General features: G+C 43.3%; 1 protein-coding gene across 4 annotated transcripts in view; it reads left to right on the forward strand.

Annotated features, from left to right (window-relative positions):
* Smg6 (SMG6 nonsense mediated mRNA decay factor) overlaps positions 1–23844 on the forward strand; it is a 239452-nt gene that overhangs the window by 104889 nt on the left and 110719 nt on the right. For all 4 annotated transcript variants that reach the window (XM_047547528.1, XM_047547531.1, XM_047547529.1 and 1 more), the window contains 2 exons: positions 10768–10884; positions 12715–12883. In XM_047547528.1, coding sequence (XP_047403484.1) covers positions 10768–10884; positions 12715–12883 — 286 coding nt within the window. The remainder of the gene's footprint in view (positions 1–10767; positions 10885–12714; positions 12884–23844) is intronic.

Genomic DNA, 23844 nt, shown 5'->3' on the forward strand with positions numbered 1-23844 from the left:
TCCCAGTCCAGGCAACCCCTGCCCCCACGACTATCAACGTAGATAAGTTTGTATTTTCTAGACTTGTATATAAATGGAACTTGATGGTATGTTCTTTTATATAATGACTTGACATTCATCTATGCTGTGGAGTGATTTGGTAATTTGTTCCTTTATTGTTGAGTAGTCTTCATTGTATGGATATACCACAGTTTGTTGATCCATTCACTTATTGATGGACATGTGGTTTTTTCCCCAGTGTTTGACTATTATGAATAAAACCGCTAATGACCATTCAAGTGTAAGTCTGTGTGTGGACATGTGTTTTCATTTCTCTTGAGTAAATAAATACCTGAGAAGAATATAGCTGGGTTATTTGGTGTTTTAATATCTTAAGAAACTGTGCAACTGTTTTCCAAAGTGATTGTATCATTTTACATTCTCAAAGCAGTGTGAGAGAATTTCATTTGCTCCACATTCTAGCCACCATTTGTTATTATCTATCCATCTTTTTTTATTGTAGCCATGTTGGTGGGTATTTCTCCTTGAAGAACACATATAACATTGGTTTGGATTTTACTGTTTTTATTTTTTGAGAAACAAGAACATGTTTAAACAGCTCACTTAGCTTCTGCAATTCATTCTTGACATCTTTCTTCATTTTCTCATCCCCTTCACCTTGTGCTGCTTGACATGGATTTTAGTGGTTCAATGAGTCAGCCTTGATGATGAAGTTTTCTTTCTCTCTTCTCTTCTCTTCTCTTCTCTTCTCTTCTCTTTTCTGTACTGGGAATTGAACCCAGAGGGACTTAACCACTGAGTCACATCCCAAGCCCTTTTTAAAAAAATATATTATTTAGAGACAAGGTCTTGCTGAGTTGCTTAGGGCATTGCTGAGTTGCTGAGGTTGACTTTGAATTTTCGATCCTCCTGCCTCAGCCTCTCAAGCCTCTGGGATGATAAGCATGTGCCACTGTGGCCAGTTTATTTCTTATTCTTTAGATAGAATTTCTATCTTCAGTGAAATTTTCTTTCTTCTTATTTTCCTTTTCATTGCCCCTGGCAGTTTCTTGCTCAGACCAGATCAGGAGTTGAATGCCTGGACATCTGTAGCAGCTCAGGCCAGGCAGCACAAGGTGAGAACAAGGGGCAGCATCTGGAGAGAGTAATCACCCACTGTTTGCTGGGAAAGTATCGCCCAAATGTCCAAGTTACCCTTTTTTATGTAGAAGACTTTCAGAAATCCTGTAGCAGATCTTTTGTGGGTTCTTTTATATTTTGTTGTCATTATTATTGTTTACTTGTTTTAAACTTTTTATTTGGAAATAATTCTAGACTCACAGTTGTTTAAAAAATGTACAGAGGAATCCTATGTACTCATTACCTTCCCAGTTCATGTATAACATTAGAACATATCAACATCATTAAATTGATATTGATATAATCCACAGACTTTATTCAGATTTCAATTATACTTGTACCTTAGGTGTACATGTAGTTCTGTGTAATTATCACATTTGTAGCTATATGTAACTACTACCACAACTGATTTGCAGAACTGTTCCATTATTAAAATGCCTCCCTCATGCTATACTAATCTGTTTTCCATCTCTGTAATTACATTATTTCAATAATATTATACAAATGGGATCTTATAAGTTGTAACCTTTTGTGATTGACTTTTTCGCTAAACATGAGTCCCTGGACATCTGTCCAACTTAATGCATGTCAGTTGGTTAGTTGTCCTTTTTTATTGCTAAATAGTATTCTGTGGTATGGATGTTCACAATTTCTTTTACCATTCATCTGTGGAAGAACATTTGGGTTATTTCTAGTTTGGAACATTATGAATAAAGCTGTTGTGAACATTTATGTACAGGTTTTTGTGCAAAACGTAAATTTTTATTTCTCTGAAATAAAACCCCGAAGTTCATTTGCTAGGTCATATCACAAGTGTATTTTTAGTTTTAGAAGAAATTGCCAAACCTTTTCTAGAGTAGCTGTATAATTTTACACTTCCATCCACAGTGTATGCATGGTCCGATTTTTCTGCATCCTTATCAACAATTTGGTGATATTGATATTTTTTTTTAAATTTCAGCCATTCTGATAGATATGTAGTGATACCTCATTGTTCTAATTTTTATTTCCCTGTGGCTAATGATGTTGAACATCTTTTCGTGTGCTTGTTTTCCATCCGTATATTTTTTTTGCTGAAATGTCTTTTGCCCATTTTATAAATGTATTGTTTTCTTACTACTAAGTTTTGAGAGTTCTTTATACACAGTATAGATACTAGTCCTTTGGCAGTTACGTAGTTTGCAAATATATTTCCCTCATCTGTAATTTGCCTTTTCATCTTCTTCTGGAATCTTTCATAAAGCAGAAGTTTTTAATTTTTATGAGATCTAGTACATCCATTTTGCCTCTCATGGATAGTGTTTTGGCATTAAGTCTTAGAACTCTTTTAGTTCTAGGTCCTGAGAGCTCCTCATTTTTTCTCTTTTTTGAGTTTTTTATTTTTGTTTTTAGTTTTATATCTTGTTTTACATCTCATTTCTTAGTCTATCATTAGGTAATTTTGTATGAAGTACAAATTTATGTCATATAGATATTTAATTGGCCCTTGTATATGAATATTTATTTGATCCAGCACCATTTATTAAAAAGACTGTCTTTTCTTCTTTGACCTAAAGTCAGGTAGAATGATTCCTCCTACTCACTCACTCCTATTTTTTTCCTCTTCTCTTCTCTTTTCTTTCTTTCTTTCTTTCTTTCTTTCTTTCTTTCTTTCTTTCTTTCTTTCTTTCTTTCTCTTTTCTTTCTTTCTCTCTCTACCCTTTTCTTTATCTTTTCTTTCTTTTTAGGGGGGGGTGGGGACCAGGGATTAAACCCAGGAGTGCTTAACCACCAAACCACATCCCCAGCACCTTTAAAATATTTTATTAGAGACAGGGTGTGTTGCTGAGTTGCTTAAGGCCTCCTTAAGTTTCTAAGGTTGGGTTTGAACTTTCAGGGTCCTTGTGCCTTAGCCTCCCTGGGATTGCAGGCATGCATCCGTGCCCAGCTACTCTGTTGTAGATCCTTTGCCTTCCCATATAAACTTTAGAATATGCTTGTCTTTGTCTACAGAAAACTTTCTTGAGATTTTGATAGCAGTTGTGTTAAACTTACAGAACTATTAGGGTAGAATATGCATCTGTACAATATTGAGTCTTTCACTCTATAAATATGGTAAATCTCCACAGTAATTAACATCTCTGATTACTTTCATCAGTATTTTGTAATTTGCAGCATAAAGATCCTATATGTATTTTATTAGACTTTTACCTAAGTATTTCATTTTCTTTTATTGTTAGTGTGTTTTTAATTTTGGTTTCCACATAGCCATTATCTTAGAGGTTTTTTTGTGAACTGTGGTTGGTGTGTAGTCTGTAGTTTTTGTATTCATAATAAAGGAGAGAGGGGCAGTTGAACTCTGAAGCTTGAGTTGCAGGCCTTTGGCAACCAGGTTTAGAAACAATGTGGACACAAGAGCAGACATACTTGGATTCAGATCCCAGGTCTGGCACTTAACTGGCTTGTGTTTGGGGGCAAGTCATTTAATTTAACCTCTGTAAGCTTATTTCCTTTAGTGTCTAAAAGGGAGACTAATACCTCCTGTACAAATCTTTACAAAGCTTTGAGATGATATATGTAAATGTTCTGTGTCTAATACAAATCTCCTTGTATCTTAGTTATTACTTTTGTCCACAGTGGAATCATATATGCATGGTCAAACCTCTTCATGAGGCTCTTCTTGAAGGATATAAAGTCTTGACATAATTTTTGCCCTTAATGAGCTTATAATTTTGTGAGGAGGAAAAAATCTGTGAGTGTGTGTGTGAGTGTGCGTATGTTTATGTACACACACGGTATTGCTTTGTTAGGTTCCAAATAAATGGGGCAGACAATGCGTACATCAGATAACTTTCTCTTCCTGGACTTTGTATGCCCTTTTTACCCTGTTCATCAAGGTGTCTTCTGGATGTTGTTGATGAGCGAATGTGTTGGGGTAGAAGGGGGTGTGTGCAGATTTAGGAGAAGGGAGTCATGTGGGAATATGTAATTAATTTTTATACTTTCCCCAGTAAACCATCGACCCTTTTTATGATGTCATGAGGGATTCCTTAATTTTGCAGCTGCTTCCTGATTACGTCAGAGAGGAGCCTCTCACCCCACAGCCTGGAGCTGTACTCATTCAAGAATTGGAAACAAATGAAGTGCTGAATATCTAATGGCTTCCACAGGGAGAGCCAGTTCAGACTTCCCAGGCCTCCTCTTGCAAGGTCTTCCTTAAGTATTGCTGACCCCCTGAGGTGCCTTTGTTCTGGAAAGAGGAGATCTGGCCCAGAGCCAAGTGGGTGGAAACCTGGGGATTCCTTGATGCATACCTCCCCTTCTCCAGGTGTTCTGCAATCCTGTGTCTTTGCTGTATCTCCTTTGGTGGGCGTTACCTCTCAGGTCCTCACCTCTCAGGTCCTCTGGAACCTGCTGAAAGTATCAGTGAGAGTCCTTGACTATTCTAGTGGTCATTCCTTTCTTGCTTCCTCTACCAACACCATCGCTACCTTCTCTTCACCCTCTTTCTGCAGCATTTTTCATATCTGTGTACTTCTTTCCATACCTTCTTTCACCCCTCTTATAAAAAAGATGTACAACTGGTGTGGTCGTGCATGCCTATAATTCCAGTGACTCAGGAGGCTAAAGCAGGAAGATTGCAAGTTTGAGGCCAGCCTCAGTAACTTAGTGAGGCCTTGAGCAATTTAGAGAAATTCTGTCTCAAAATAAAAAAATAAGCTGGACACTGGTGCATCCTATAATCCCAGCGATATCGGAGGCAGGAGGAACATTAGTGCAAGTTCAAGGCCAGCCTCAGCAACTTAGTTATGCCCTAAGCAATTTAGACTCTGTCTCAATATAAAAAATAAAAAGGGCTAGGAATGTGGCTCAGTGGTTAAGCATCTCTGGGTTCAATCCCCAGTACCAGAGAGAGAGAATTTTTAATTTAACATTATGAAATTTATGAAGTGCTCTAATTATTTATCTTAATTCAAACCGAAGTTCATGTCCTCTTAGTTTTCTAACTGGTTTCCCTCCCTGTTATCTATTTCCAGCTATCCTAATCCATTCTAAATATTTAAACTAAATTAATTTTCACAAAATACTCACCATTGCTTCATTTGGAAACCTTGAGTAAGTATCCCCTCTCTACTGGTTGAGTCAAGTCTTTGTTCCCTGTTTAGCATTGCAGGCCTTATATTTTGTGGTCCCTGTCACACAACTGGCAGAGATCAGTGCTTCATGCATTCCCACCTGTATTGCCTCATGTTGGTGCATACAGTCCCTCCTGCACCCACCAATTCTGTCCTTGTTCATCTTTTGTAGGCCAACTCCTAAAGATCTCTTCCATGAAAACTTCTCTAGTAGATACTAGCTGAAATGATTTCCTTTCCTTCTGGGAACAGAAAGCATCTTGCTCCCATCTTCCTTACGGAGTGAAGTATATTGTCTTGAATTATAGTTTTCTTGTTTTCCTCACTGGGTTATCATCTTGTGACAGGATCATATTTTCCTTTCTCTCTTCCCAAATTCTGTTTTTGGAGTTAATGGGATTGACCACTTTGTAAGTTGGGATTTTCTTTGCCCCACATCTCCCCACTTTGAGAAGAGCTCTAGAAGAAGCCAAAGTTTTATAATCCTGGAAGATCCAAAGGTAGCAGCAGATATGATAGTGAGCGCTCTTGAGGAGGAAACATTACTTTCCATGTACCTTTGCCTTATCTTGGCTGAACTCTCTTCAGGGATATATCGTGGCCTGCCTTATACCTGAACAGCCCAACTATTCTGCCATCGTGCATGAACACTTTGTTTGGGTACATTGATGCTTGATTCTTCTGATTCATTCATTCTGGTGCTCAGGAAATAAAATGATGCCCTGAGGGCATGGACATCTCTGCTTTTGCTCTGAGATTTTATTCTTGTCTAGTTTCTACACAGTAACTGCCTCCTCCCACTTCCTCTTCAGCCAGCATCTGCCACAGGGATTTCTGTGGGTCAAGCAGCAGCAGCCGAAAGATGCTCTCACTGCCCACTTCCTGTAGACAAGGAGGTTTGGGTAGGCTGCTGAGGAACTGTGCCAGCTCTGTGTCTGACTGGTGACTGGCTCATGAGAAAAGCAGCCCTATGTCTGTAAGATAAGAGCCAGTAAATCATCTTAGGTGATGTTAGTTTGGAGGTGACTGACCATCCATTTTCTCTCTTTGAAAGGAGATGTTGGGGAGACAATCAGTAAGTGATCCTACCGGTTCTCCAGCTGTTTGTGAAGGAACCAAGCAGATAAGTTAGTTTTCCATGCTAGAATGGCCAGTGGATGGACTCTGGTGCCCTCTGAATCCCTCCTGCTGTTGTTAGGGTAGCAGACTTATGTGTCATCCATCCTGTGTCTTCCCTTCTTTACCCTCTCATTCTCTTGCCAGGAAGCTGGCTGTTTGCATCAAGGGAACTCTGCTGGTTCCATTGCTGCCAGATTTTTCTGTGACCAGCCAAATCCCATCCCACTGATAATGGGTTTTCTCCCTTACAAAAACTTGGTACCCTGTCCCAAGAGTTGATCAGAAACAGTGGTTCTGAATCATTGTTCCTTGGCTGGACTTAGAGGTGCCGCAGGTGGGCCCGCCTCCCCTTCTCTCCTCTGCCCTGCCCTCCCCTTTTCCCTCTCACCCCTCCTGCCTCACTCCCATTTCCTGCAGGAGGATGCTTTGCCATCCTGGAGCCGTCAGACACAGCTTTCCTTTGGCAGCACCATCGTGCACACACTGGTGGGAGAGGGGACGTGTTTATCACTTTTCCTGGAGATTATCTGTTTAAGCACTTCTCTGACAGTTACAATAACAAGGGTAGTGTGTTGTGTTTCCCAGCAGAAGGACACTTGCTGTTGAAAGATGTATAGCACTAATTAGAAATACATAACATCCGGCCACATGGCAGCCTTCTCCCGGCCGCTCCATTTCCTGATTTCATACAACTTTGACGACAGTTGGTTTATGTTTTCCATGAATATGTTCTCAGAAAAATGAGAAAGTCTTCCCTGTTACATAGGAGCAAGAATAATATTTCTGTCTGAGCAGGTATTTGGCCACAGGAATACTGGGAGCTATGGTCACTTGCCAACATGTAGGAAGGGACAAAACCTAAGTTCAGACCTCAGGTGACTTTTTTTGGTAAGAAATATTTCCGCCTGACTTCCTTAGCCAAAACCATCCCCCTTGAGCAAGACTGCTTTTGGAAAGAAGGGGAAAGGCTATTTCACAATGTTAATGAGTTCCTCAGCTCATGTCAGGCTCCTGCTACCTGACACAAAGCCAGAGGAACCCAGGCAAATACCAAGGCAAACAATGCCTTTTCCTCCCCACCCCACATCACTTGTTGGCCTGGCCCAGCCCAATTCCAGGGATATATATGGGCATTCATCGTACTAGGGCCAGTTTCTTAAGTCTAACCCCAAAGTGGGTGGGCTCTGGGAATCTAGATGCTGTTTTCCCACCCATTTGTATAAGGGTGGATACGCTGAAGGAGTAATATCTGTGGCTTCTAGCCCACAGAAGCCTACACAAGGCCAAGAGCATTCTCTGGAGGTACCATCAGTTAGTACATTTTTTACTTAAGTCACTAGGTCCAAGTTGCCATAGTTACTTGGGTAAATAATGATTTTCATCAGCCTACTGAAAAGTCCTGTTGCAGAGACCATGATTTATTTGTAGTTGTGTTCTCCACAGTACCTAGCACATTATAGATGCTAGTTAAGTGTCTGTGGTACCAATGGGCCATGGAGAAGAACAAGTCTTCTAGAAAATGTTCCAGATATTGTGGCCATTGTAGGTCTGAGTAAGATCCAGACATTATGGATAATTTATCAAAGCAGAGCAGCTTCCTGGTTTGTGCCTCCCCACCAGCTGGACAAAATACATAAGCAGTATTCTCAGACCTTTCCCTAGAAAGATGTGAAGGTGTAGAAGTGGAGACCATGTAAGCATTCAGAGCAGTTAGGAAGCTGCCTTCTTGCTGCTGTTCTGAGAGGTTGTTGAGCCCTTCCAGACCAAAATGGTTCCTGTTGTTGCTACCTTACCTGGCCCCACACTTTATTGCAGGAACCAACCTCAGTTCCCCAGAGGCAGATACCATTGCTCTTAGAAAGTTCATTTTTCCCCTTGATCCCTTGAACCCTGACGGCCAATGTAGTCTGTGATTGCCATTTGTTATAAAAGTAGAAATGGGCTGCTGGGATAGTGGCACACACCTGTAATCCCGTGACTCATTATGCTGAGCAGGAGGATCACAAGTTCAAGGCCAGCCTCCTCAATTTAGCAAGACCCTGCCTAAATTAAAAAAAAAAAAAAAAAAAAAAATTCTTAAAAAGGCAGCGGGAGTGGATGTGGTGGTACACATTTGTAATCCCAGCAGCTGGTGGGGCGGGAGGGGGCGCTGAGAAAGGAGGATCGCCAGTTCAAAGCCAGTCTCAGCAAACATGAGGTGCTAAGCAACTCAGTGAGACCCTATCTCTACATAAAATACAAAATAGGGCTGGGGATGTGGCTCAGTGGTCAAGTGCCCCTGAGTTCAATTTCTGGTCCGTCCCTCCCAGAAAAAAAAGGCAGAGGGTGGGGTGCTGGGGCTCTGACTCAGGCTCAGGCTAGGTGCTTAAGCACCTCTGAGTTCAAACCCCAGTACTCACCCCCTCCAAAAAAAAAAAAAAAAGAAAGAAAGAAAGAAAGAAACGGGCTTAGTGCAAATAATCTCCCTCTTGTCCCATCTTTTTTTTTTTTTTTTTTTGGTGGTGCTGGGGCTCGAACCAAGGGCCTTGTGCTTGCAAGGCAAGCACTCTACCGAATGAGCTATTTTTCCTGCCCCACTCTTGTCCCATCTTATTCTTATCCAGGCTGTTGAATGTCTTAACTGTAGCCAGTCTCTTGGAAAAAAGAGACTCCATCCCTTCTAGCCTTCTGTTTGCAGGTAATTTCTGCCTCAGATGCCAAGTCAATAAGGGGACACTGGAGTTTATTCAGTGTGTCAACTATCAGGATGTGGCCTCTATTTTATCCCCTCTTACTTTGTCTTAGATTTATCCCTTCATTCTGGCATTTATTGCTAATTAGAGACAGGCTGCTAGCAATGTTTGGCAGGGGCCTGGTCAAGCAGGATGGAACTGACAGTGCTGCTGCTTATTGGGGCAGGGGGAGAGTTGGCAACTTTTCTAGGGAAGACATACCTGTCTTCCCCTTCCCTGCTCATGTCCTCCATCCTCTTGATGCTTGGATGCTTGCTTTGTCTCCTTAGCACAGGTGTAGGAGAAGACTGAGAATAGTGATCTATTCTAATTCCATAGATTATTACCACTTCCTTAACTTAATTTCCAACTTAACTATCTGCCACAGTTGAGTTGGAAAGTTATTTAGAGGGTGACATTTGGGACTACAAGGCATCTGGAAGGACAGTGGGAAAGCCACAATAGAAGAATTTCTGCACTGATGCTATTCATATGTTGGGCTCTTCTGAGCAGCAGCCTGCTCCATACTTCCAGGACTTTCAAAGTGGTTTGGGGCAGGCTTTGTGTGCTCCAGTCATAGTTACTTCTGTGATGAAGATTGTTGGGAATAGCTGTGGGTATGTAGCATCTCCTGGAGTAACAACTTCAATTAGGCCCATTGACAAGACTAGTGAGCTGACAGAAGTTAAAATGTAGGCAGGGACCAAGATCAAACCTGTGGCTAATTATCCTTTTATCACCTAGGAGATTCTAAATTCTCCTGTGTTACAGAAGGAATTAACAGATCAGCCGCTGCCTGAGCCAGTGAGCTCTGCTCTTGTGTCCATCTCCTGTGGGTGTTGGGTGTCTCCTCCCTTGAGGCTGCAGGTTGGACTCCTCCCTTCTGTTTGTCACCAGTTCCTCTCAAGCCAGGATGAGATGGCTATTGAGGAGGCCACTGACAACCAATAGATGCAGACAGGGATGTGGGAGAGTGTCATAAGCTCCCACCAAAGACAGACTGCCCACTGACAAAGTGGCTCCTTTCAGTGACGAACAGCCAGAAGGAAGTTAGCCAGGCTAAAAAAGTGAAGGAAAGAGGATGCTGGTGTGGGAAGCCAGACTTACTTTTTTAGTTCTAGGGAGAAATAGAAATAAAAGGTAACATTGATTAAGTGCATATTATGTTTCAAGCACTGTTCTACGTAAAATTATTCACAGTAAAAAAAGGTTTGATTGCATCTTGTGTGTTGTCTTAGGAGGAGGTTGACAGAGGTAGGCATGGGCCCAAAGGCTGGTGATTGAAGAAGATAATTTTTAAATCTGTCAATTGGGCTCCTGCTAGTTATACATTAGAAAGAGTGAGTTAATAAGTTCTTGTTACCATAACTTTACATTATCAGTAGCCAACTAAGGCAAAATCCCTGCAACTCTAGCTCATACTGCCCACCTTCAGGTAATGGATCTTGGGGAAGTGATGCAGAACTCAAACATGTGATCCTTACAGTGTTATTGAGTGCTTATTCATATGGGCTGGGCATGCAGGGAAGTGCTTGACATACATTAGTCTTACATAGTCTTGTAACCCCCACTTAGAAGGAATACTATTACCTGTAGTCTTAAAACAAGGAATCTCTGAAACATGGCCAAGGGGGATCTTTCATAAAATAGAGGACTAGCCCTTGACCCCCAGAGTATTGATAGTTTTCTTTGCTTCTCTTCAGACTGCTTCTCAGAGGAATGTCGCTCTGTGATTCAGGAACAAGCTGCAGCCTTGGGCCTGGCCATGTTTTCTCTACTGGTGCGCCGCTGCACCTGCTTGCTTAAGGAATCTGCCAAAGGTAAGCAGGAAGGGCCCTTGACCTGTGGGCTGACCAGCCTGTCCAGAAGAGCCTCAGAATGTCAGACTGCCTTCTCAGTGTCTTCTCCCTCTACCCTCCAGCCTTCCTCTTCCTAACATTCCTTTCTTCCTTTTACCACCTTAACTCGTCCCATCTCTGTCAGCAATCTGTGAACCTTTCAGACCTGATTCCTCCTTGTGGGTCTATTGCCTCCCTCTTTGTTCCTTTAGTACTTAGGATTTTCACTGTACCTATGAACTGTTGTATGTTCTTATATCTTAAAAAAGAAAGAAAGGAAGAAAAGTGAGTATCCTTCCTCCTTTTTTTGTGGTGCTGGGGATTGAACAAGTTTCCCTTTTTGTACTTAAATGATGCTGTTTTTATCCCCTTTTTTCTGTGTCCTGTGTCCCTCTTCAGTACCTGGTGGGTGCTGTAACTTCTGTAGACCAGCCATCTTGGCAGGCTCACTGGATCAGAGCAGGCACTCTTTTTAGCTCTTGCATTGAGGTATTATGCCATATCCTTTAAGGTACCCTTAGAATAAGAGTCTTGATTGCTGTAACCCAGTAAGGTAGAGCTGAAGGTCACACCTTCCTGTCCACTCTGCATCAGTGTTGATGAGTAGCAAGGTCTCTCGGTCGCCCCTTGCCATGCCAGGTTTGTGAATGCCTCTAACCTCTAGGGCTGCTTTCTGTTGTTGGGGGAGCAGCTTTTTATTTGGAAAGAATTTCATATTTACAAAACAGTTGCAAGAATAATGCAAAGAACTTTTATATACCCCTCATCTAGATTCCCTGATATCATATGGCTGTAAGTTCTCTCTGTTTACACACACACACAAGCTTAAACTTAGTGTTGTCCTGAACCATTGGATTTTATGTTACAGACATGGCAGCCCTTTACCCCTAAATATTTGATTCTATTTTCTAATAACAAGGACAGTCTCCTAACAATTATCAGAATCAGGGAATCAACATTGATACTGTACTATTATTGAATCTATAGGCTTTATTCACTTTGTACCTGTTGTCCTAATAATATTTTTTATAAAGAAGAAAAAGCCAGATGCAGTGGTGTGCACCTATAATCCCAGCATCTCAAGATGTTGAGGCAGGAGGATCATAAGTTCAAAGCCAACCTCAGCAATTTAGCCAGACCCTGTCTCCATCAAAAATGAAAAAAGACTGGGAATTTAGCTCAGTGATAGAGTGTTTGTCTAACATGCTTGAGGCCCTGGGATCAGTCCCCAGTACCACAAACAACAACAAACTTAAAGAAAGAAAGAAAAAAGAGTGTTGTAGTGTAGGGTTGTTTTTTCTGCTCCAGGATCTAATCCAGGATCACACATTTAGATGCCTTATCTCTTTAGTCTTCTTTAATCTGAAATGACTTCTCAGTTTTTCTATGTTCTCATAACCTTGACATTTTTGAAGATTATGAGCTATTTATTTTGTAGAATGCCCCACAATTTGGGTTTCTCTGATGTTTCTTCATGATTGAATTCAGGTTGTGCAGTTTGGGCAGGAACTATGGTACCATCGTGGCTGAAGGAAAGTTAAAGGGTGGGCTAGAAGCCAGAGTAGAGACTTCAACTGGGCTGCAGGTGAAGCAGAAACAGCTGTCTCCAGGGGCAAACCCAGTGCACTGGTTCTCTCTTTGTCCTACTTTTCAGAATCCTCTTAGGTGCTGGCACTTGTCCTCGCTTCTGGGCCCAGCTTTCCTGTGGACTTGGTCTCCCTTCCCTAAGAGCTTGCTGCCGTCCCAGCGCCCCAGGCCTCACTCCAGGGCCACAGCAGACATAGGCCCAGTTCTCACCCTTTGCCTCTGCAGCTCAACTGTCCTCTCCTGAGGACCAGGATGACCAAGATGACATCAAGGTGTCTTCCTTTGTCCCGGACCTGAAGGAACTGCTTCCCAGTGTGAAAGTGTGGTCTGACTGGATGCTCGGCTACCCAGACACCTGGAATCCTCCACCCACATCCCTGGATCTGCCCTCACAGTAAGTCGGCCTGCCTTTTCCTTCCGTATTGCTGGCCTTGGCCCACCTGTGTTCCTACAGCTCCCCTCCTTGTCCTGTTCTAGTTTCCTCCACCCACAGCCCATGTGTCTCCCTGTTCCTCCTGACTTGAACCTGTGACTTTACCCTTCCTCGAACACTTACCTTGTCCTCTGATGTTTTAGTTATTGGGGCCTTGTCCTCCGATGTATTAGGTTATTCCAGTCCTGTGCTTTCTCTTACTGTGTAGCTTGCTGTCTTTTGTTCTTTGTCACTGTTTCTTGCTCTCTTGTTATGCTTCATATTGTTGTGTTTCATGCTTACTATCTCCTCAGCTGTCTGAGATCTGAACATGTGTTGGTAAGTGTGAGAAACTTTGTGTCTTTCTCTTCCTTTTAGTTTTTCTCTTTCAAGGACTTCCTGCTGCTTATACTATATTCTGCACTCAGTCTCCTTACCTCCTCTCATGGCATTTAATGTGTAAAGAAGGTGAGTGTGTACATCTCTCTTCATTCTTTCTTCATTCACTCATTTCCTGTCTCCTCGCCTTGCCCTCACCCCTGTCCCATCTCTCTGTGTCAGTGTGGAATCTCTCAGGGCATCTGACAGGGTAGGGTATGTTGATCTGCGTGTATATTATGTCCATCTGGATGGTCTGTGTAGATATGCTTTTTTTCTTATGAACTTTTTCTTTTTAAAAATAGTGATAAAACGTACAACAAAATTTGCCATCTTAAGCATTTTTATATTTTAACAAATCATTGGCATAAATTACATTGTACATTGTTGTACAGGCAGGTATGGCTGTTTCTTTGTCTGTATCTGTATCTCTGCCTACCTGGGTCCATTTGTCTATATGAGTCTGTGTGTCTTGGAGTCTATCTCTGCCAAGTGTGAAGGTCTGTATTTCTGCTTCTGTGGGATTTTCTCTCTAGGAATCTTCTGGTGTGTCTCTCCATGACTGCCTGTGTATATGTGTCCATGTGACCTTGGACACTTGTGGCCACATGTATCCATATGTGTTCATATGTTACGTATATACCTGGGTCTATGCCCATTTACTTCTATGTCTGTATATTCTTGGGTCTGTTTTTCTGTGCAGGGTTCATGTATCCCCATAGGTATCTGTTTCAGTGTCTGAGTCTGTGTCAGTCTGTATCTACTTTTGTCCCTTCTGTGTTTGCCTGTGTGACTGTTTCCTATGAGAATGTGTGTTTGTATGTTTCTGAATGTCTATGTTGATGTCCATGTTTGTCCTTAACCAGGTCTGTAATGTGTTAGTCTGATTATCTCTCTGTGCCAGTCTGGAGCTCTCTTTTGGAGGGGGATTCTGTGTATGTGGGTCTCTCTGTGAGTGCCTGCCTGTCTCTACCTGCTGTTGGTCTCTTCTGGGAGTGTATATGTCTATATTAAGGGTCAGCAAACTATGGCCCACAAGCTAAGAATTTTTAAATGTTGGAAAAAATGAGCCAGACACGGTGGTACACCTGTAATCCCAACTGGGGATTTCTCATATTTCAGGCTGAGGCAGAAGGATTGTGCATTCAAAGTCAGCCTCAGCAATTTAGCAAGGCCCTGTGCAACTCAGCAAGACCCTATCTCTAAATAAAATATAAAAAAAGGGCTGGGATGTGACTCAGTGGTTAAGCACCCCTGGGTTCAATCCCTGGTACCAAAAAAAAAAAAAAAAAAGTTGGAAAAAATAGATAGAATACTATTTTATGACTCATGATAATCAGATTTCAGTGTCCATGAGGTGTATGGGAATATAGTCCTGCTTGTTTGTTTATACTTGATCTGTGCCTGCTTTCACACTAGAACAACAGAGTTGAGTAGTTGCCACAGAGACCATATGGCCCACAAAGCCTAAAATACTGACTTCTCAACTTGTTACAGAAAAAGCTTTCTGATTCCTAATCTGTGCGTTCCATTCTTCTCTCTGTGTTTGTGTTTGCACAGTTGTGTCTGCATTTGTGTGCATGTAAGCTTTATCTCTGTTAGCTCTTCTTACTGACCTTCTCCCTCCTGCTTGTTCCTCCCTCCCATCTCTGCCTCTCTTTGTCAGTGTCACTGCCTTCCCTTCTATCCTGCGACCTCTCTTCTCCTTTCTTTCCTTTACTCCTCTCCTTCCCCCATTCTCATTCTCTACACTGGGACTCTGGCAAGTGTGTGCATTGAGAGATCCTTGAAGCTCTGTATTGTGTGTGTGTTTCAGAACAAGCATCCATAGTCAGCACCTCATTGTTGATCTCCACTTCTTCTCTGGGAGGGTAGAGAATGGAGACTTTGGCTGCTGCCAGGGAGTGGGGAGGATTATTCAGTTTCTCTGGGTTGGTGGCCAGCCATTTCTCCTAGATTCATGGGTGACCCTCAGAGGGAAAGATATAGCAGAAATTTCAGGTCAGCAGTTATTGATCTTTCTGTGTGGGCTGTATAGTCTGACTCTTCCCCCACTTTTCTTCCAAATATTTTCCTTATTCCTTATCCCAAGAGGCACCTCTGGACTGTTAATCCCACTCTCACCAATCCCTCTTGTAACTGAGGATAATTTGAACAGTTTACCTCCTCCTGTGAGCCCTTCTAGGTTTCTAAAATGCACTCCAGGCTGAGGACCCGCAAGCCAGGATTGAGCTCTTGAGTTGGGCAGCTGGAGCCACACAAAGAACTGACAGACCTGCTGGCTGAGGGGCAGCTGTTTTTTAGCACTAATCCCCAAAGAATTAATATGTGCAGCTCGGCACTGTTAATCTGTAATATGGCAACTGGGAAAGAAAATGCCAGGAAAGGCCCAGCTCTCCAAGTATCAAAGCCACTGCTTCTGGGGCCACTGAGTAGTCCCTTTTTCCTCTCAGAGGTAAGAAGGCAGACCACCTGTCCCTGAAGCTTGGGCCTTCCTGGTTCACCTCACCTTACAACCATAGGTCCCTTAGATATAATCCACCCTTAGACATAATCCATCCATTAGGTAGGTCTGTTAACTCTCTTCTATAGCACTTCTCCCTTTATCCCTGCTCCCTCTCTCACCCTTGGCTTTTGTTTGAGGAAATGGAAAACTCACACAGGAAGTGCTGGTCCTCATTTGCTTGAGGTGCTGAGTCTGTTTTCCCTTTGGATGCTGTAGCAAATGGCCCGTTGCTGACTCTGTGAGCTGCTGCCCATCTTTGGGCAAGGTCTCAATCTGCAGGGCATGTGGTTCAAGCTATAGCCATCCCCAGCTGGGCTTGGGGGCGGGGGGGCGTTGAGGCACTTGAATTATATTTGCTTAAACTTTTCAGACTTTTCTTTATAGGGAGAACAAATCTGACCCAATAATGTGTTGAATTCAATCATCCTGTAGACAAGTTTCGGTGGTTTCAGACATCACTAACTCTCTTGTGAATCTAGTTTGGGCACGAGAAAGCACTGTGATTGAGAATTAGGTCCCCTTCTTCACTGTCTTATTTCTTTAAAAATTTTTTTTTTTAAATTGTAGATGGACACAGTACCTTTATTTGGGGGAAGGGTACCAAGGATTGAACTCAGGGGCACTGAGCCACGTCCCCAACTCTATTTTGTATTTTGTTTACAGGCAGGGTCTCACTGATTTACTTAGTGCCTTGCTTTTGCTGATGCTGGTTTTGAACTCACAGTCCTCCACACCCAACTATTTTATTTATTTTTATGTGGTGCTGAGGGTCAAACCCAGTGCCTCACACTTGTCAGGCAAGCGCTCTACCACTGAGCTACAGCCCCAGCCTTGCACTGTCTTATTAAATCTGCTTCTCTGGAATACAAGTTTTAAGTATAAAGGAGAAGCATTGCTCCTCTTTGGACCTGACCCCAGAGCACCATTGTTTAAGGAATAATGCCACTGTTCAGCAGAGCAAACCTGTTCTTTCTAGCACTGAGAGTATTCCCATTCATAGCCTTCAGATCCAAGGGCTGAAAAAGTGTCATTAGAAATTTACCTTCCTGGGGGGCTGGGGAGATAGCTCAGTCGGTAAAGTGCTTGCCTTGCAAGCACAAAGCTGCGGGTTCGATGCCCAGCACCACAAAAAAAAAAAAAAGAAAGAAAGAAAGAAATTTACCTTCCTGGGCTGGGGAGATAGTTTAGTTGGTAGAGTGCCCTGGGTTCAATCCCCAGCACTGCAAAAAAAAAAAAAAAGGAAATTTACCTTCCTCCTTTCTAATTTCTCTTTTAGTTAGCTTTCTATTTCATGAGTTAATACCATGGATAAGAAATTGGCAAGGTATGATGGTTCTATGGATTTTAAGCTTACATCTTGTACCCACTGATCTTCCATACAGTGGAATCTTTTCTACTTTAAGACCATAGGGAATGACATACCCCAGGGTCTGTAGATATCAGAACTGTGAACCCCTGACAATCTTTGGGTCTTTGTCAGATCTTTATTTTGAAAAGTTTAGGAATGCTCTCAAAGGAGGAGGAAGGAAACGGCTTTCACTTAACACCTCTCCTTTGCATGCTTTCATTGATCCTTGCCTGCATATGTTCTCTGTAAAGACAAATTTCTCTGATCCTAAGGTGAGGTGACTATAATCTCTGGTTCCCCTCACTTTTACTCCAGGAACCCCACTCACAAATGGTTCTTCTGAAATATTTGAACCTTACTTCATCTCATTCCCTTCATTCCTTCCCTGTCTTTCATTTTTTACTTTATTTCCATGCATAGTTAGAGAACCATCACACTGCATCCTCCACTGCCCAAGGGGAATTCCAGAGTTCCATTGTTAGTCTCATTGGTTCTCTCCTCTTTGCCCATATTCCTCTTCTTTCTAGTCAGATTTACTTTTCACAGGCAGTAGCATGGAACACTTAGGATAATGATGACAGAACATTATTGGCACTACAAAGTGATAAGGCAAGGATTTCAGGACCACTTACTTCTTCCCTCACAGTGGGAAGGTGGTCTGTGTGCTAGAGTTAGCATGTAAGTAAATTGACTTCATATTTGTATCTGTTAAGAGTTGTAATTTGTTGCCTTCATATTCCAGGAGCTTTCTGGTACAGAGCATTATAGCAGGATGTGGAAAGTGGCCTTGTCCACTGCAAAACAGAGTAGAGAGTGCTTCGGTCTTTTCAGAATAGAATGCATTGCATGAAGGGGCCCATCTGCTAGTGCAGTTTCTGTGTTCTTCCATGCTAGGCGCCTGATAAGAGAGAGGCAGTTCCTCCCCACTTCACCAAGTGAACATGAAGAAAGGTGTGGATGACAACTGATGGAGAGGAGCAAAGCAGCAGACTTTCCTGTGTGTAGGCATAGGGACCCCTTGCACTCCAGGACCTTGAGCAGGGCCAGGGCAGTGGGACAACCTACCTCACTTCACAGTCTCTACTGGAGCCAAGTCTTCTTGTCTTGATCTCTAGTTCTCAGTAAGTGAAAGAGTCAGGGGACTTTGAGAACATCCAAACCTAGCCCAGCTGTGGCAGTTGGTTTATTGCTTTCAGCTGGTACTTGAACCCAGGTCCTGGTCTTGGAGGCGTTCCCAGGTTTAATCCCCAGAGCTTTCTCTGCAGCTGTATGACACTGCGCTGACCCCGAATGAGGATAGGAAAATAGAACCAGTGCCAAGCCAGAGTCTCTTTTTCATTTGGAGTCTGGCTGTCTGCCCATGACCAGGGTTACATAATGGGAAACATAGCTGGGGCTCTGGAGAGCCCGCGTTTCACCAGGCTGCCCAGACCTTCGCATTCTGATGCTATATATCTTCCTAATTGTAACTCGGATGCATTTATCACACTGTTGGATTGGAGTACTGTTAAAAAAAAAATACTCTAGAAATTCCTGTACTTGCTGCTTTTCCATGGCTTGTCCTGTATAGTCTGCAGAGCATGCTGGAAAAGGCTTATAGTGAGCCCTCTAATGTATCATCACATAGGGAGAGATAGGATGCACAGGTAGTAAGCAGTAAGTTAATGTCCTCAGGGAGCCTACATTTGTTGACCCTATAGACGAGACAGAAATTCTTGAGTTAAGAAACCAGCTAGTTCACTTACCCTAATAGGGCAGCTCTGAAATAAGAACTGATCCCAAGGCTAATTCGTACCCCTTCAAAGATGCTTAATATGTCTTCCCCAAAGGGCATTTGAGAAGGTCACCAAGTAATAGTCCATCAGCACTTCCCTGAAGGAAGTGGTGGTAACTGTGGGAAGCCCCTTTGCTACCCTGGTTCACCACCCAGTCTCCCTGGCTCCGGGTTGGGGCGTCAGCACTATAGCCTGGCACCAAGGGGTTCCTCTTCCTCCCAAGTGCTAAGTGTGGGAGGCGCACGTGATCTCTCCCACGGCAGGAGCCTCTCTCCCCTCCCCATTCCTCCCACAGGACTCCTTGTGAGAGGAAGGGGTGTTGGCCTAAGGCTCCAGTCTGACCCTAACAGGGTACAACAGCTGACCCCAGGGAGAGTATTTTCCAGCCCCGGACTGAGGTTATTTGGGTCCAGTGTGTGCTAAATGGAGAGGACGTGTTGGAGTGGTTACAGCTAAAAGTTTGGAGAGGCAGGAGCCGTGAGAATACACACCAGGGAGGCCATGGAGGACTCCACTCATGCTGTGGAGATGTCAAGATCCCCTAGGGGCTGCTCTTTCCCCAAACACAGTGCTGATGGGTTTAACATACCATAGTGATATGACAGAGGCTATACTTATGAGTGTGACTTGGGAAAATTGAAATTAAATAAGGCTCTGACCTTCACAGAGGTTGGGGAGGGGATGTAGTAAAGGTACTCTGTACTTGAAAAATACTGGAATGAGGTTATTCTGATCTGTTGTGGCCATAGAGCTCTTAACTGCATTGCTTAGAACTTGGGAATGCTTATGTCCTTGCAGTAGTAAGGAAGACTGAGCCTCAGGATTTTATTTACCCTGTTAGGCAGAATTGATTGAGGGTTGGATACTTTACCAAAGGCCCAAGTTGATTTGTTTGTATTAACCAGGATTGTAAAAGGACTCATCTTCAATTGGGTTTTATGTTCTGTAGTGGTTACCCAGTAAACATCTCTTAACTCTTGGACAACTCCTAGAATGGTGATCTCTGACTTGGTATTATGGGGGCATCTAGAAGGCACACAGTTGGTAGTTCCTAAATCTCAAAGAGCTACATAGATTTCTTCTAATCTCGAGATCCTCATCCCACTGCAAATAGGGTTGGCATAGCATCTTGACTTTCTGAGGAGCTTAATAAACCATTTTAAGCCCAAACATTATTCTTTTAATTCTACCAGACCCATTGGTTGGGTCCATTTCTCCTTTTAGCTGCTCACCTCCTGCCATTGTCTCCAGTTAGATGAGAAGTCCTCCAGGGCAACAGTGTGCTTATGTTAGCCATTGAACCAGGAGTGGAGCTGTGGGCTCCCAGGGGGAAATAAGTTTTTTAAAGTAGATATTAAATATCTTAAGAGCATTTCTCTTGTTATTGCCTTTTGTCTTTCCCCTGTGAGTCTGTAGTCCATGGATTTTCTTTTTCAGCTTCCTTATGCCTAGTTTCTGTGCCATGTTGGCTATATTTCCAAATCTCTTCACCCCAGGAACCAAAAGACCCAACTTCTTTCCCATCTGTACTACTGCTCTGATCTTCTGTAGCTCTGAAACACAATGCAGGGCTTCTTCTCACTCAACTCTTTCCGGGTTTGTTCTGCAGCTGTGGAGTTTGAATGTTAGTGTTTAAACAAGCTGGTATTACACAGGAAATGGCCACCTCCACAGGCCCCTGCAGGCTTGTAACATGGGGTCATTGTACTTGATATTAATCACCAGTCAGCCTGTTCCCTTAGTGTGTGAGTACTTAGTACTCCTTAGTCTTTCCAGAAAGAGACTGAATCCTGATGAACCTTTCCAAACTGTCACCTTCCCTCAGCCCCACCCCAGATGGAGCTTTCAGAACAGTTCTATCAGATCTGTTTCCTAAATGCTGGTAGATCTGCCTTTCTTTCTGAGTTCCAGGCAAGGAGGTAGAGTATCGTGGTATAACTTGCCTCACATATCTCAACACCTTAATCTTTCAGGGCATGTGTAGTTGGGTAACATCTCCTATGAGAGAACTCTAAAATTTCAGAAATATAGAAACCCACTGGCCCACCTGAGAGTAGGGCTTCTCACTTCTCTGGACTGAAGCCACTTTTCTAATGCTATTTGCAGAACTAACCCTAGCCTGAAGGGTTAATCTGATTCCCCAAGTCAATATCCCCCAACCAGCCAGCCAAGTGTGTGTGTTGGTTCATTTCTGTGAAATGTGTTTCCCCAGTCACCTGGGCTGGTCTGGGCTGCATTGTATCGGCCAGCAGCTGCACTGCACTCAAACTGACAGCTACATTAAACCTTGGAATTCTGAGGCAATAAAAAGTAAATTAACTCTTATTTTTTTCCTTTCCTGGTGGAGTAAGTGAATGCATGTCTGTAGGGAAGTGACTGGGCCTTGGTTCTGAGTACATACCTCTAACTAGTCACTGCTGGTCTGTCCCAAGCTAGGATCTGGTGTTCAGACTTCAGCCAGGGGTCTGGTTTCCTAGTGTGTGGTGTGTTCTGTGGGGTTGGGCCAGTGGGTCACCCTGCAACTGCTGATCCTTGTGCACTAATCACATCCCAGCTGCTGAGAGACTCCCTTGCCACCATTCTGGGAGCCATAAATGGGTTTATTGAGCAGTTTCATTTTCTCTGGCTGCTTTGTGTCTGCTTGGTGAAGAGTGCACCCTAATTTTTGTGGGATTTTGTGGACTCTGGGAGCTTCCCCAAAAGAAAAGTTGAACCAGAACAAGCAAAAAGAACTTGACAGACTGTAGCACTCTAGAGGGTCCATTTAGAATCAAAGGTAGCTTGAGAATAGCAGAGAAAACTTTTGGGAAGTCATTTTCCAAGCCTTTCCAGAAGATTGGGAGCTGTTTAAAGCTCTTCATAGCCTGAAGAATTTGATTTTGAGTTACTCAACCAACCTTGAATCCTGAGGGTCCAAGGACTGCTGTGGGATGAAGGTTAGAAGGTGCTTCTTGTTGAAATAAGGAACTAAAGTAGGACAAAGCTAAACTTTTCCCTTTCCAGACAGGAAACTGTGGAACTGACCTCCCAACCCAGAGGCCTGATTGGGGTAAGCTGAGGTGACATTGCCAGAGTTCCAGGAATTACCTTATGAGTTCAGGCATCTCACCTAGATTTTCAGAGTGCCCCTCCCTTTAGTATTAGTTTCCTCATACTTTCTATGCCTGTACCTCTGCAGAGAGTTGAGATACCAGGAAAAAGTAGCTACTCAGTTCAGATACAAGATCAGGCTGCATTGACCAGGGCAAAAGTGACCTTTCATTGAAGCATTTTGTGTATTCCCTTGATTCCAATCAGTCTAACTTGACCCTTGGTCCACTTTTATTTCTGTTTTTGAGTTGGGAACTCAGGGCACTTCCTATGTCTTTTGGCACCAGCTGCTATCTTACAAAATGAACATTGGGGTGGGAATTCTCATCCACCTTATTTTGCAGTGAGCCTTAAGGTTTTGGCACAAGGTGGGTGGTAATGGGCAAAAGGCAGATGTGGGCAGGGGTCCCTAGTGGTGGCCAGCAGTCTCTGGGAGGAGTCAGTTTTGGTTTATCTGAGCCTTAGGGGACAGGAGAGCAGGGTAATGAGAACCACATGGTACCACATATTTCTTCATCTTGGATCCAAGATGGTAGGGGTGGGAGGATGAGAGAGGGATGTCGGGCCTCCCACTGTGGCAGCAGTGGGTGATTTTCTGCCGCCTCTCTCTGGCTGGGACTGCTACTACCTACACTCCCACCTCACCCCCAACTGTGTCCTATAGCAACCTTGACCTGCACAGCACCAACCAGGGTCCCCAAGCCAATATTTCAGCTGGGAGACTTTTCACCTTCTTCCTTCTCACTGTCGTCTTTCCTGTTTATTTTCCAAATCTCTACTCTGCAGCCGAGCAATGCCTGTTGGCCAAGCTTACCAGCACTGTGGGATCGGACTCAGGCAGTGGGCTCAAGTGGCCAGCAGGGCACTGGGGGAGGAAGTGGGGAACTGGAAGAGCCTCCCTGTGTGTCTCCCATGGGCAGCGCTAACCTCGGAGGCGGCCCTGAGCAGCCCTATCACATCCGGTGCTTGTCTCTGCAGCCGGGACCGGAGGATAAACTATCAGAGCTGTGGGGCAGTGCATCATTCCTCTTATTATTTTCTTCTCTGCAGATGGGGTCGTGGAAAGTTCAGTTCCTTTTAACCCTCAAAGTTCTGTTTATTCTACAGCTGGTAGCCTGAATGCAGCGTTTCCCATTACATCACGAAGGGGCTCAGGCAGATCTCTGCACAGAAATGTGTTGCAACTGTTTATTTTTTTCCATATTTAAACATTTCTGACAGCCAAACCCGGCTGAGCCAAAAGATGGAGCTTTGTGAATGAGTCTGGTTGTCAGTGTCAGAGCAGAGAGAAGCTTTAGAAAATTCGTATCCCGCCGGTGATTCTTCTCAAACACACTCTCTTTCCTGGGCAAAGCCTGTTAAGCAAGTTACTTCTGCAGTACATGTGTGTTGATTATGTGCTGTTGTGTGATTAATGGGCCTGTGTTCCGCCTGGTTCCCAGGACACTCTTGAAAACAAGATGTTTCATTTCATTGCCTTTTCCTAGTGCTGTGATTACAGTAAATAAACCAGTGTAGCCTCCTTCCACCTGGGGCCAGTCAGAGAGTCCTTGCACCTCTCCCCTAACATTACCTTCAGTGGCATATCCCTTCTGCCATTTTCCAAAGGTTCCTAATCTCCAGGAGAAACAAATTGTTTAATCTCTCTGTCTCTCTCTGTTTATTATCTCTTGCCACTCCACCTCTTGAACCTAATAGTGAAGTTTTTCTTTATAACTCTCATGCATTTAAAGGAATAAAATTAAGCATCCATAGGATACTACCTGTTCCATATTCTCAGGTTAAAGTTTCCTCTGGAGGAGAAAGCCAAGTCTTGTAAATTTTTCAGGTACTTCATCTGACCACA

This window comes from Sciurus carolinensis, chromosome 3, assembly GCF_902686445.1.
Source record: "Sciurus carolinensis chromosome 3, mSciCar1.2, whole genome shotgun sequence".
NCBI classification, from domain to species: domain Eukaryota; kingdom Metazoa; phylum Chordata; class Mammalia; order Rodentia; family Sciuridae; genus Sciurus; species Sciurus carolinensis.